The sequence below is a fragment of the Motacilla alba genome, chromosome 9 (assembly GCF_015832195.1).
Source record: "Motacilla alba alba isolate MOTALB_02 chromosome 9, Motacilla_alba_V1.0_pri, whole genome shotgun sequence".
Lineage (NCBI taxonomy): Eukaryota > Metazoa > Chordata > Aves > Passeriformes > Motacillidae > Motacilla > Motacilla alba.
The window spans coordinates 16,660,147-16,675,120 of record NC_052024.1 but is presented as its reverse complement, the minus strand read 5'-3'; the positions used below and the strand labels follow the sequence as shown (position 1 = coordinate 16,675,120).

Sequence of the window (14,974 nt, the reverse complement as noted above, 5' to 3'; positions counted from 1 at the left end):
CTCAGATCTGAACCAACCCACAGTCATCTTCCTTTTCCAGTGTGAGAGAACTGTATTCCAGGCTGGCTCCAGCTGAACACTGGCTAAAGTTGTGGGACTGCAGCCCTTGTGGGGTGAAGGCACTGGGGCTTAAATTCCAGTGGGCAAAAATTACTTTTCCTGATGAAAAATCATTTAGATGGGAAATTTTCTAATATCTAAAAGAAAAGGAAATGTATTATATTGATTCAAAATGGAAAGTTCTCATAATTTGGGGAATTTGAAGCAGAGTTTGTGAGATTACACTGGAGACAGAGAAGGCAAAACTTAACAAATTTATTTTCAAAGAGAATTTCACTTTTCCTGTTGAAGGGGAGAGATAAATTAGAAATGATTGTCTTGAAAAATCACTTTTAGTGTACACAAAGAAAGCCTTTGTGGAAAACCATAAACATCCCTTGGTTAATACACATGAATCAGTTATGCATTAGTGGTAACGAAGGCTAATTGATCTGGAGGTTTGTAAACTGTGTGCTGGCAGACTCCAGGCTGTTCTTTCTGGATAATGGTCTTCTGTGTTCCAGAGCCACAAAATCTGGAAATAGTTTCTGTCCCAAAGTCAGCTTGCAAGAAGCGAGCCGGTGCACAAGTCTTGGCAGTTTTCTCAGAAGATTAGTGAAAACATGTTTCTTTTACAAGTGCTTTGCTCTCAAGGGATGGCAATTTTGAGAGGGAAGCATTTCAGTCTGGATCTGTAACAGGTCATGGTTATGTGGTGCCCGGAACCCCATCTGCAATGGTCATGGTTATGTGGTGCCCAGAACCCCTCGTGTGAGGTTTCCACGGTCTGATTGCAGCCTATGAACTCCCCTGGTGCTGTGTTTGCGGTTCCTGCAGTGCTGAGGCTTGGCAAAGAGTCTTGGCTACAGAGTCTGTTTTCAAGTTACCAAAGATCCACACTCATGTCATGACTAGTTCTTGCTGAGGCCCTTCGTTCTGGCAGTAGCTCAAGATCCCTACTAGGTTTTTCCCATGTTTTTTGTTTTTTTTCTTGTAAGTCTGTATATTTAACACTAGGTGTACTTTCTCCATGAATATGCATTATTTATCTCACATACTTTCTGATGATTTCTCAAATCATGAAGGGTACCCACCTTATGTCAAGATTGAACGGGGAAATGCAGAAGCAGACAAAACCCACTGTGAGTTTTCCTAGTGCTAACATGTTAGGCAAAAAAGTGAAGTCATACATTAATCCAGTTATGTTTTCAATTACATCCAAGAGTGTAACAAATTTTGCTTTTTGTATTAAGCATTAGATAGTTGCATATGTATCTTAAGATAAATGTGGGCTTTTAACTTCTATCAGCCTTGCCATTACTAGATATAACGTGTACATGGAATATATACAAAGCAATTTAAAAACTCCAAGATTTAATATCCACTTACACTTGCCTGCTTAATTTGTATGTATGGCTATTGCTTTTCTAAAAGCATTCCTGGAGTATTTGTAGGAACACATACCATTCAAAATTGGCTCAGAAAAACTAGATGGAGAATTTACGCGCCTCTCCATTGCCTGGAAAATCTTGGCCCTAGTCTTTTAAGATACCATTCCTACAAATCCTGTGATCCATATTGAATAAGTATAATCTGGAAGAGAAGAAGAATCTATTAATATGCTGAAGCATGAGAATGTAATGAGTGGAACAAAAAGGGAGTGGTTGATAATAAAGAGGTAGGGTTAGAGGCGGGGAATATTTATTATGTGAATTCAAGCTCTTATGAAAAAACTGGTTTAGCAACCAGCCTTGATAGCTTCAATAGACAATTTTGAATAAAGGCAAGCTGGTAAAGGCAGGCGCTAAAATGTTGAGCATGAGTGAAGCTCTTGTGGCAGTGGCTGTATTTCTTCTAATTACACAGTTTTTAAAGTTGCAGCGAGTGCGGAGACAGTTTCCTCCTGGACCAGTCCCTCTCCCAATCCTTGGGACACTGATACAGCTGAACTTTCAGTTTAATCGTGATCGTCTCATGCAGGTACTTATTTTCAGATACTCCTAATTGTCTAAAAGTCTTTGTGATTTCTCCTTTCTCATGTGGCTTGCTATGTGAAAACATCCTCTTCCAAAACTTTATTGGTAGTACCATAACTGTTAACTGGCCACTGTGATATCCAAAAGATATTTGCAAAGTAAGAAAAAGATATTGCAGTGTAAAGTAGTTTGCCAAGCTAAGAAACCTGGTGTTAGAATTTCTGAATGTGTGAAGATCATTCTGGTTTTTAAACCTATCTCCTTTTAACACTAATTTTCACTGAAATTCATGTGAAACTTGGTATCTTTCTGTCACCCCTTGCCACTAAATTTTATGAATTCATGTGAAAATGTATATAATTTAGGATCAAATATCTTTAGGGATTATTTATCAGATTTGGAGTTAGGGAAAAAAAACTTTTTAAAATAGCTTTCACAGCATGGATTTGTAGTGTTCTGTGCACTGGCACTCTCTAGCTCGGGCAGTAAATAGATACTTCCCTGCACTCTGTGTGTATCAGCTTGTTTGTATTGACAGGATCAAAAACAGATGGGAGGAAAGAAGAAAGTCCAGTCTCTAAGCTAATTACTCCTCTGACAGTTCTGTGTTTTTTTGTGCTACTTTACTTGTACAGACCATAGAAACCCTCTTGAAATAAATTAATAAATAGAAAATACCCTTTATCCCATGAATGATTGTGAAATGAGCCTTGGCTTATTTACAGTAATAAAAGGTACGTAAAGTTTCTTGACATAGGCATGGCTCTGAAAAGTGGGAATACACAGGTGTTTCCAACAGTGAATGTTGGAAAAGACATTCATGCTTTCTCAGTGATAATTGCAGTCTGGTGGGAAAGATGGAGAACATCACTCCACCTTAGGGCTGGTTCTGTAATCAGCACAAAAACAGGTTCATCCTCTGTTTGCAGTGTGTGGGATTTCATCTGTGCTTTCCTGGCTTCTCTCCCATCTCTAGCTGGCAAAAACTCATGGCAACATCTTCACTTTATGGTTTGGATGGGCCCCAGTGATTATACTGAATGGATTTCAAGCAGTGAAGGATGGTATGACCACACACCCTGAAGATGTTTCTGGCAGGCTGGTGTCACCTCTCTTCAGAGCACTGGCCAAAGGAAAAGGTGAGATTTTCCTGGCATAAATAGTGCATCTTGACAAATTGCAGTATCTTTTGTAGCTTGTGACCACCTTCAGAGGTAGCAGGGAGGCAGGGTTTGTCTGTGAGGAATGACTGCCAGGTGAACGACAAGGTACAGAGAGGAAATAGCTTTTGAAGACCAGCAGGAGGAAAATACTAGCAAGAGGAAAAGGATTCGTAATATCTTCTATGGAATATTCACTGGGGCAGATTCAGAGGTGATGAGATGAGGCAATGGTAAGTTGTGCCACCGAGAAATTGAGGAAAAGCAGGACACAACCCAATTCCTTGTCCTGGACAAGCTGCCTCCCACTATGACATTTTCCATGAAGAGTGAGTTTGACAGTGGGAATCTTCTTCCCATTCCCTTCCTTTTGGGAATATTTTCCTGATGGCACAGTTGCACCTAGAAATTCAGTGTGCTTCTGTTTCAACATGCTGTAGGTCTTATACCACCAACCACACTAGAAATTCCCAAAGCCTGTCACAAAGCCTAAATACTGAACTTTCCTGCCCTGCAGACAAGTACTTTTCTCCCTGACTGTGGACAGTCAGAACTCTTTCCCATTTTCCCTTCATGAGAATCATTACCCTGATTCAGGTGAGCTTCAGGCATAGGAGAAAGTGTGAGACAAGCAATGCAAAGAGCACCTAGAGAAGCAGCTGAGATGTCCTGGGGTACCTGAATGTCTGGGATCAAACTCAATCCTGCAAGTCATCTTATATCCAGCTGAGTTTGCCCATTTCAGCCCTACCAATATGATTACAGGTCAGAGCTGTTCCTCGGTGCCTTTGTGTTCACAGGCAATGCAACAGGTTAATTATGTTCTCTGGCTTAGCAAATCCTTTGATGTAGTCTTTGTCTATGATTAATATTAGCATGATAAAGAGCTCTTCCTTTAATGGACACAGGAATTATGTTGGCAACTGGTCACACCTGGAAGCAGCAGAGGAGGTTTGCTCTGAGGACTTTACGCAACCTTGGTCTGGGGAAAAGAGGTCTGGAGTACCGAGTGCAAGAAGAAGCTCACTACCTGGTAGACTTCTTTGCAAGTATGAAAGGTATTTCTGCAACAAATATCAATACATTTTTGCCATTAGTCAAATGTCTTTAGTGTATGAACTTCTCTGTCCTGTCCTGAAACTGAAACTCCCTCTTGTTCCACAAGGGAGTGTGCAGGGTCTTACATTGTCTGCGTGGAATGGACTGAAAGTGCAAAGCCACCAGTCCATCTTGTGTTTTCAAGGAGACAATTCTTGCTTAAAATTATTTATAAAACTACTAAAATTGAGAAGAAAGAGCTTATTGATTATAGAGCACCCTAAGTGGATAGGGATCTCTGAAGATGGTCTAGCCTAACCCTCTAACCCCTACTCAAAGAAGGCTCAATCTGAGCAGGTTTCTTAGGGGCTGATTTTAAATATCTGCAGCAATGGAGACTTCACTATCTCTCTGAGTAACCAGTTCCACTCTTCAGTGAGCACTATAGTAAAAGCATTTCTTGTGTTTATGCAGAATTTAATGTATTTACATTTTTTCCTGTTGCCCCACTTGATACCACTGAGAAAAGCCTGGTTCTATCTTCTTTATATCCCTCCACCACGTATTTATACATATTTAGATATCTCTCTAAGTCTTCCCTTCTCCAGACTCAATAGTCCATCTCTCTCAGCCTCTCTCATGCCAGATGCTTGAATTCCTTAATTGTCCTTGTGGCCCTTTGTTTAACTTGTTCTAATACAGCGATGTCCCTCAGACTGGGGAGTCCAGAGCTGGACCCAGAGCTTCAGCTGGGTCTTGCCAGTGCTGATCAGACCTCCCTTGGCCTGCCACCAATTCATTTCCTAATGCAGCCCAGGATGACATTGGCCTTTGCCTCAAGGGCACATTTTTGGCTCTTTTATGGTGCTGGTGCATAAAGAGACAAAATCAATGCTGATGAATTAAGTCCTGTAATGCCATTTGCACACACTCTGTAAAGCACTGACTAGAATCTTGTCTTCATTACAAGAGTCTACCCTGATCAACCCAGTTAGGATCATGTGAGTTGGATTTCCTAATACTGATCATTATGCAAAGGCACAATAAATCAGGACATGCTGTGGCTAGTGTTGTATAAATTAAAAATAATTGTATTGAGCCCAATCCCATGGTTTAACAGCTAGGAGAGACTGAGATGTAACCGTGTGTGCAAAGAAAAAAGCCCAGAACAGTAAGCTGCTAATCAGAACCATGCCTTGGCTGCTGGGCAGTTGCATCAATACATACACAAATGGAATTTTTTATAGCCATAAATTCCATAATCACAAAATAGTTTTCTTGGGATTAGGTTTCAAATAACTGCTTTAAAATTAGTTATTATACTGTTGACACAATTGGTTGAAAGAAGTTTACAACATTTTATAGCATTTTATCTTACTGGAGGTTGTATGTCTCTAGCAAGGTCAGACAAAACAGTAGCCTTGCCTGCCTCTGTGTCCTTGCTGAGAAAAGCTGCCTCTCTTCTTGCCCTTCTACCCTCTGGTTCCCTTTGTCCATAGTGTTCTCAGTCATTCCCAAGCTTGAGACATATTTTGATCTTGCCAGAAAGCAAATTTGCATCGAATTTTTTTTCCTTTACCTCTGAATTTTCTCTATCATATGATGCAATATTTTTCACAGCTGGCATTTTTTTAGAGTGCCATACATTCCTGGGCTTAGGGGATTGCAATGTGGTTGTGAGGAATCAGTTTGATATTACAATTTTGAAAAAAATATTGCTGCTTCTCTGTGAAATGTAATGCCTTCTTGAAAGTTCTGTGGGCAGCTTGGAGGACTCTCACATTTCACTAAAGCAGGAGACATTAACAGTGATATTTATTATTTATTATGATTGCAGGGAAACCTGTGAATCCTTCTTTCCCTCTTGTCCATTCTGTCTCAAATGTAATTTGTGCTGTCGTGTATGGACATCGTTTCTCCAGAGAGGATGAGGCCTTTCATGAACTGATCAAAGCTACAGAACATCTTTTCAAGTTTGGGGGCAGCTTTATTCATCATGTAAGTCAATGATCTGTTGTATTTTTCTGAGTAAGACAGAGAGAGTGAGAAATGTAGACTTGAGAGCTCTCAGGCAAAGTTTTAGAATGGGTGAGTGAGGCCCCATGCAGTTTTACTGGGCAGTGAACTCTCTCAAAGTGTGATGGTGAAGCTCCACATGCCAGCCTCGGGCATTTGTGTTCATTCTCCTGCCTTTGGGTACTGTGGTAGTTTGCCCCTAAATCTTTGCAATAAGGCACAGGTCCATGGACTGCTCCTGGGTCATGTTTGTTACTTGGTTTCTCAACCTCTGCACACCCCAGGGGTTCCTGCATTGGACATCATGATCCCTAAATATTAAATGTCAGGTCTGAAAGTGTGACTCACATGCTGAGTTGAGACTGTTTTTTATACAGTCAACAGAGAGGGGAATGAGTTAAATACCAAAGTGTTTTGCCTGTGGCTACTTATCTCCATTTCTCCTGGAAGACACAGACTTAAAGACTTCCCAGAGAAATTCCACTCCTTCACCCTGAGTGAGGAGCAGCTCCAGGCACAGGCAGCAGAAGGCAGGAAATGCTAAGACAGCAAATACACCTGCAACCTTGGCAATCAAACAGTCTGGGAGTCAATGATCCATCTGACACTGGAAGCCTACTTTGCACAAAAGTAATTAAAAATTTCCTTGGAGTTCTGGTTCTCATTCCCCTGCTAAAGTTGTCCCAGACATTTTATGAGTACCTTTGTAATACAGAATACATAAGCAATTCCCAGAATACAGATGTATCCCCATATCCCATGGAACATTCTTCTCACTGAGTCATGCTCAAGTTGCCTTTTGCTTAGTTTAGCTTTGGTCCTGTAAGTTGAGTGTAGTAGTGGCAGGTGACACCTGCTTTTAGGACAGACAACATACCTCCTTTTCTTCTCTGCTTCCCATCCTGGCTTTGATTTGATTTAGTCCAGTGAATAAAATACTGTTGGGGAAATAAGAACAGGAGTTCAAACCATTCCAGAGGGATGGCCACCATCTCCACACCTCCCAGATGTGACGAGTACACAGTACTATGCAAAAAAAGTGCATATTGCTGCATCCATATCCTCATTTCTTATGTGGATCTCATGCTGTCAGGCACTGAACAGGGGGACACTGGATTGAAGGAAGAGTTTTGGCAGGAACCCAGGAAAGTGGATGGACACAGTTCCTGTCTTGAGCAGACAGCTAAATTCCACTTACAGTTAGAGTGCCATAGTGGGAGAGAGGGCAGACATTTGGGAGTAGGAATGCCTGTAATCTTGGCAACTTTATGTGATTAGTCAGACCACAGTTGTGTCTAAGGCTTCTGAACACATTTTGCAAATAAAAAAATAACGGAGATGGAGCTAACCAAAAAGGATATGAAGTTCTAAGTGAGTTTACTAAGGACTGGACAAGTACTTCTTTTTTTGTGATGAGGCAATCATTAATGGATAATTGGATGTCTGACAATAAGAACTGATTTCCCAAGAAGATACAAGTACACTCCAGTGAACACCTAACAACGTGCTTTCTGTAATGTGATTAAAAGAGTACAAGAAGAGCTCAGCAAAATGAAGACTGAGAAAGGATAAAAATTCTGCTGTTAAATAAACAATGGAATTATATTTTGAGCAGAAAAAGAACTATTAAGAGAATGTTGTATCCTGGATATACAAGAATAGACAGATTACCCAGACAAAAATGTAAGCTGGAAACCAGAATTAACATTCTAGCTACCAGAATAAGTCGAAATCAGCTATTTCTTAGGCCAAATTTTCCCAAATGGTAAAACAGAAGGAAAAAATAATCTAGTTGTGCCAGATAACCCTGTCTGTCTTTCTAGAGGAGAGTACTCAAAATTGTCAGGTAGCTGTTCCTTAGTTTTTCTGGGTTTCAATATTTGCAATTTCATGAGAAGTCGATTGAGAAGTCGATTGGGAGAGAGTACTTTGGGGGTTACTCAGCCTGTAAAGCAGCCACCGGGAGCCAGTTCTTGCTTTGGCAAGCATCCTGGTGAGGAGTTTCCAACTTTTGCTTCTCCCTTCCCGGTATTCTCCACTGGAGGGCAGGAGCTCACTTTTAAAATGCCTGAATGCAGTTCATAGCAATTGAAGTTATGAATAACTGTATGAATAACTGCACAGATGAATACCATTCATTCTAGTTACAGTAATTCCAATTTGGCTTGTGATTGAGCTGAAAGCCTGTGGAGCTCTGAATCTTGCCATCAAAACTAGAAATTATATAGTTTACTTTTCACAGCTTGAAAGGCCAAGAGCAGTCTTTGTCAGGATATTTTACTGAGACCCTAATCCCAAGCTAACATGAACGTTACCTCTCTTTGTAGCAGGCCTCCCTAGTGCATTTTCTCGTGATAGAGACTTTGCAGGACCTCTTGTGTGTCACTCCCACAGCTCTATGAAATCTTCCCCTGGCTGATGAGCCGCCTCCCTGGGCCTCACAAGAAGGCCTTGGCTTGTTACGATGTCCTGAGCAACTTCACACGGAGAGAGATCCAAATGCACACAGAGCGAGGGGCACCAGAGGAGCTGCAGGATTTCATTGACTTCTACCTGGATCACATTGAAAAAGTAAGTTTTTTCTGCCCAATCATACAGTCGTGGGGAGAAAAGTCAACATGGACAATTGAATCATCACAACCAGTCTGAAGTGTCACAATCTCTTGCCTTTCTAGATATGGTAATGTGAATCCAATAACCAGGATCTTCCTAAATCCTTTCTGATTATTGACATGCCACAGCACCTTGCAATCTTTTCATTAACAGGCAGGTTAATACACTGTATTTTTTTTCATTGGCACAAGCTGAAAAATTATTGAAGGTCTCCAGGAAAGAGTCATGAATTACTGAGTGAACAGCAAGAGAGCTGGGAAGGCCTTTGGAAGACAGAGTGGGATGGTCTGGTTACAATATTTTCTCAGTAAAGGTTTGCCAAGAGAATTTGCAAGAGGACAGCTGGATTTTGAGAACATTTTATGGAGAAATAACTTAGGAGTCAGAGTGTTTCAGACAAGATTGGAGAAGAGAAGAGTGCCAGGGTCAGTGAAGTGTCAACCAGAGAAAAGAACTGGGACAAATAAGGGCATTTTGGTCAGGCAGGCATAGTAGACATAGGCGGGAATCCATAGGGCTGTGGGAGGTGTGCACAAGATCTCTCTGTTTTCTAGGCCACACCAGGATCACTTTGTATGAATCTCTTGGGTACTGGATCCCAGCCCTGATCCCTGGACTCTCACTTGCCCTTCCCCTCTGTGACTCTAAGCTGCACTTAAATCACTTTTCCTTTCTTCTCTCCTCCACTGTGGCAGGATATTTTCCTCTTCCTGTTCTGCTTGGTGACAGGAAGAAAAAGGAGAAAGAGGAGGAAGTGACAAGATAAGACTGGTCTTACTAGGGTGTGGCAAGGCAAGAGTGGCCCAGAGAGCCAAAGGCCCTGGGAAGTGGGCAGTGACTGTTGTTCCTGGTGGCAGTGCTGTCCTGCAGGGACAGCCAGTGTCCCTTTCACCACTCTCATGTGCTGGTAGCAGCAACAGAGGCAGCCACAACCTGTTGGGCTGCAGCACTCACCTACCTCTCCCTGATAATTATTTATTGATCAATTCCCACATCAGCTGCTATATTCTTATGTAGGTGTGGATGTCAGCCTAAATGGCTTCTAGCCCCTTGAATCCTCTTGTTTTAATTTTTTTTTATATCAGCACAGTACACACCTGGCCTTCCAAAGCATTTGACTGTTTCTAAAGCTTTTCATTGCTGTTCTAGGAATTTATGAGACTTGAACATCAGTGTAGCAGAAATTGTTTCAGTGAGCTCTTCTGGGACTCTGCTGGGTGGAAATAACCCAAGTTTGTTTATTAAAAAAATTGAACTGTCTGTAATAGGTGAACAGGGGCAATAAAAAAAGATTAGATGATATTACAGCAGGGAGAAGCATCTTTCCTTCTTTTCAATTGCTCCACTGGCAAGAGAAATATTCAACACCCCTGAGCAAAACCTCCCTAAATATAGACAATGAATTCCCCCAAACCATAGCCGTGTTTATTCATAATTTCAGTGTATACATACACATCCTCACACTCCTAATTGAAAACTGTAAAACCCCAGAGCAGCTGTACATGAATCATTGTGTCCTTGTGTAGAAGAAACCTGAATGCCACAGGTAAGGAACTTTACTCAGCCCAGTGTTCACTGCCTGGTCACTGTATTGCTTGGTAGAACAACGGAGTGGACTTGAGAGATGAAGAATGACACACTGGCACACATCTTTAGAGCAAAATTTACTTATGAAACACTCTAAATTAACCACTGTTTGCACATTAATAATTATAATAATTATTATCAATACTAATTAATAATTGCACATTAGTAATCCCCCCCCCTTTTTTTTTTTCAAAGAACATGATTTAGCTTTATGATTAAGAGTGGAACAGACATGGCTTGTCTGTTTGTGAAAGGTTAATTTTTGTGTTGATAGCCATCTGTGGTGTCTAGCACTCCTTAGCAGTCTTTCTGTATCGTCCTATAAGAAGACACTGCAGCTTGTAACCAGTTATAAAATCCCACTTAATCTGATTCTGTTTTTTTTCTAACTGTCATGTGTAAGCCTCTAACTTTTTTTATCATTTGCAGACCAAAGATGAACCCAGGTCAACATACAATGAAGACAACATGGTTTATTCTATAAATGACCTTTTCTTGGGTGGATCAGAGACATCAAGCACTACTTTGAACTGGGGCCTTCTCTATATGGTGGCAAACCCAGACATCCAAGGTGAATATATAAGCCCATCACAGACATCTGCCATACAATAGAAGAAACAATTTCTATAACATTCTCATGGATCAGAGATTATTCCTAGATATTGATATGTGTCTAGTGGCACATGTACCTTTTTGTACTTGTAGGTCTGCCCTAGGCAGCATCAGTAGATCCAGGGATTAAATTAACTCTGTGATGTGTTTGAGTTTCTTGTAACAGAAATTATTCTAATTAGAAGTGGAAACAGATGGCTCCTCTGTTACATCTATGTGTATTTAAGAAGTTTGGTTTTAACTCTAGTTTTTAAATAACAACCAATCCTTTTCATAGAGCACTGAATGAAAACCAAAGGAAGAAAGATGTCTTGTGTTGGATAACAGAAATCTTAGTTAGGTTGCAGAATATGTGCGACTACCCAGAGGAGAACAGGATTTTAAATGGATGAAAGAGATGAAGATAAGAAAAATTTGGTCACCTTGTAGCTGTCAGACAAGAAATTCTGCTTAATCTCATGTTATCACATGTTTTGTTATCACTTACCCTAATTAAGCACTGTTAAGTTATGAAAGCACTGACTCACCTGTATAATTTTATGTAGCTAAATGTTGCACATATTTGGGAAAGCAGAGCATGTGCAGAGTGATTCTTCCTGAGCTTCTTGGGAAATACATTGCATCAGGGCTCTAAGAATGAGCTGACACCAGTATGTCTGTCCTCATTTAATTAATTGGTGGCTTCTTTTTGAACCCATTCATACTTTTCCTGTGTTGACATCTAGTAACAGTGTTCCATTCTGTACCATAAGGAGAAGTTTGGCCTTTTGCCTCTTCCCTGAATCAGGAATAGAAATGTGTGTTTATATGATGCAGTGACTGATTACTTCAAACTACCTGGATTCTCAAGTGCTTCTGCAAGATAGTTCTTCATAGAAGGAAGTTAACTTAAAAATATTTCTGAATATACATTTTAAATTCTGTAAGGTGCTTAAATCTCTGTTGTCAGTTTAATGAAGGACTGCTGGCAGTCACAGGGCACGCTTGATGTGAATGGGCACAGACTGATCAATGCAGAATGGACTTCCCTGCGTCTTACTGTTGCTTCAAAAAGCCTGAAAAAAGACAAGATCATTTATTAAAAATCTAAGGTATTTTTATTAGGTGTGTACTGCCTCTCTTGAAGTTTATAAATCAAAGGTTTTATTTTTGTTAATGCCCCCAAGACTACTGTGCAATAAGTAGTTTAAAACATGCTGTTCTTGATTAAAAGGCAGATGCCAAGCAATAGATCAATTTTTAAATGGTATTTGGACCTTGTTCTAGTTGGCATTGCTTTACTTAACAGATGCCCTGTGTAAGAACAATGTCCTTTTAACAGGAATTAGACTTTTAAGGCTCAGACTCACCTGGCATAAATTTCAGAGAGCTGTGAGCTTAATATTCTAACTGGCTGCAGGTGTTTGAGGCACCTAGGCAAAAGAAAACCCAAAGATAAATCTGTTATCTCTTGGATTTGTGGTAGTAAGGCAACACTTAGTTTTAAATTTTTGAGCAACAAATGTCTTTTCTTAATCTACAATCAAATTACTTCAGACCCTGAAGCAGAGTTCTCATAATGTTTAAGCTTTTGGAACATTCTGCTACTTTATTTTTCTTCATAAGAAGTTACTTACTTTTCTAAATAAATTGTGGTGTTGTTCTCATAGTTCTAAGTTGAAAATATCTTTGAAAATGAAATCACTGAAAATACTTGATATGTTGTTCTGCCTGAAACTGAGTATTTTCCACAGAGAAAGTGCAGAAGGAGCTGGATGCTGTTCTGGGTCCCTCCAAGGTAATCTGCTACGAGGATCGGAGAGAGCTGCCCTACACAAACGCTGTGATTCATGAGATCCAACGCTTCAGCAACATTATTTCAGTTGGCATGCCCAGGGTGTGTGTGAGGAACACAACCTTGCTTGGCTTTCCCCTCAAAAAGGTACAGATGCAGTTTCTCAGTTGCTCCAGACTTTTCCGGCATCAGTAGAGCATGGTGTAGATTAAAATCTGTTTGTGCCAGGGCATTCTCCTCAACAGAAGGGGAGCTGGATGCCTTTGGGTCATGGTCTGAATGTGAGCAAGGAACAGAATGAATGTTTTTCTCCTTTCAGGGCACCATAGTTCTTCCAAATATTGCTTCATCTTTGTATGACCCAGAGCAGTGGGAAACACCTCGACAGTTCAACCCTGGTCACTTCTTGGATAAGGATGGAAACTTTGTGGCCCAGGAAGCCTTTTTACCATTCTCAATAGGTAAGTGGGCTACAGCACAAGCATCAACAGTTTGGATTGGGGCTGTAGAATGAAGATGTCTACTAAAAACCTATTGGTTGTCTATTCTAAACCTTTTTGTGGAAAACAAAAGTGCTTAAATCAACATGATTCTTTTCATTAACATATGCTCTACTGAACAAATAATAATATGGGAAATCAGAGGTGTCCTGACAAACATATATATCTAACTTGCCCTATTTGTGGAAGGATATGCTCCGCTAATGATTGTGGCTATTGATTTCGGGCACTCATTTCATACCAGATATATGTATGGAAAGCACTTCCAAGCAGTCCTCTTGATTCTTTATGCCTTCAACACTAGAACTTGACATCTCCCAGGAAAAGCAGGTCCTTATTCTTCATTTACACGGCGGAATGAGTTCCTTTAAAGCTGTCAGTGAAATGAAGATGAGGCTTTTGAGGTAATTGAAGGGAGCAGAAGGGTTACATGGATAAAATTCTTTGAAGGAAGAAATACATGAAGCTTTGTGTCATTGATTGCACTAAGTCCTACAGAAATTCCGGACTCGGCAAAAATACCTTTGCACTGTGTGAGGATGAAAACAGCTGCTGGTTGGGTCAGGTTTGTTTACTCACTGTCCTTTCCTCTTCCCTCTGCAGGGCACCGGGTGTGTTTGGGGGAGCACTTAGCCAGGACCGAGCTGTTCATTTTCTTTGCCAGCCTGCTGCGGGCGTTCACCTTCCGCCTCCCCGAGGGCGTGACCCAGCTCAGCACGGAGCCCGTCATGGGGGGCACTCTGCAGCCTCACCCCTACAGGCTCTGTGCCATCCCTCGCTAGGCCGCCCGTGTGCGCCGTGTCACAGACCGTCCAGGAAACACCTTTCTGATTTTTCTGAACGTATCTCTTGAGACCATATAATGCTTTTTATATTGGATTTGAATTTCTAGTTTAAAAGCCGCCTTTTGTCTTCAGGAGGTAATTTTATTTAGACTCTGTTACCTGCTCATGAAAGTGATCTTTTTTTGTGGTAAAAATTCTTTTGATCTGTAAGACCTCATTATTCTCAGCTATTAAGGCATCTTGCAGTTGCTGTCTGGCCTGGCAGGTATAAATCTGTGAGCATATGACAAAACTGACTGCCAGACTTCAAAAATTCATTCATTTTATCTGATAATGAATTATTTAATTATCCTGTTTCCAAAAGCAAATTGGGAAAACATACCTAGAAAATTCTGCATGTTGATGTCATTATCATCAATAGCAACATTTCAGTCAACTTTTTGTTGATGGTCACTAATAAAAGATATGAAGGAAAAATTAACAACTGATTTTATTTATAGATGACTTACAGCTCACTGAGAGTGTCTAGATTTGATGCAGCAGAACATGTGTAAGGCATCTTTAAACCTGGCAGAGAATATCTGAGTCCAGCAGTGAAAAGCTGCAGGCTGAAACCTGGGCAAGAGTGAAGATACAGAGAGAAGATTTCTTTTGGGGTACATACTTTCAGCATTTTAAAAGTCTGACAATCAATTTTTGGAAAGTCTTTTCTAACAACTGTTTACTCCCATGCCTGACTCCTTTTAGGATCAGCAATGGGCAGCTGCTATACCAGGTGCAAGGAACTTCCCAAGGGACAGTTTGGGTGAGGAACCTGCTTTGGTTTGAGATGAGGGTAAATTGAAAAATGTTCATGGAAAATGCCAAAGATACT

The 14,974-nt window shown here is 40.7% G+C and overlaps 1 protein-coding gene across 1 annotated transcript; it reads left to right on the top strand.

The window, feature by feature from the left end:
- The first annotated feature begins 1,836 nt into the window (after positions 1 to 1,836).
- Positions 1,837 to 14,224, top strand: LOC119704458 (cytochrome P450 2J6-like). The gene is made up of 9 exons (XM_038145771.1): positions 1,837 to 2,019; positions 2,992 to 3,154; positions 4,084 to 4,233; positions 6,051 to 6,211; positions 8,624 to 8,800; positions 10,859 to 11,000; positions 12,775 to 12,962; positions 13,135 to 13,276; positions 13,919 to 14,224. Exons 1-9 carry the CDS (start codon positions 1,849 to 1,851, stop codon positions 14,095 to 14,097), a joined length of 1,473 nt encoding a protein of 490 aa, XP_038001699.1. The 5' UTR covers positions 1,837 to 1,848; the 3' UTR covers positions 14,098 to 14,224.
- The last annotated feature ends 750 nt before the right edge of the window (positions 14,225 to 14,974 follow it).

Bases quoted from the DNA above. Each gene is read 5' to 3' on its own strand.
- LOC119704458 (XM_038145771.1), top strand. From the start codon at position 1,849: ATGTTGAGCATGAGTGAAGCTCTTGTGGCAGTGGCTGTATTTCTTCTA. The intron at 8,801-10,858 runs GTAAGTTTTTTC...TATCATTTGCAG, and splicing joins ACCTGGATCACATTGAAAAA to ACCAAAGATGAACCCAGGTC. The intron at 12,963-13,134 runs GTACAGATGCAG...TTCTCCTTTCAG, and splicing joins TTGGCTTTCCCCTCAAAAAG to GGCACCATAGTTCTTCCAAA.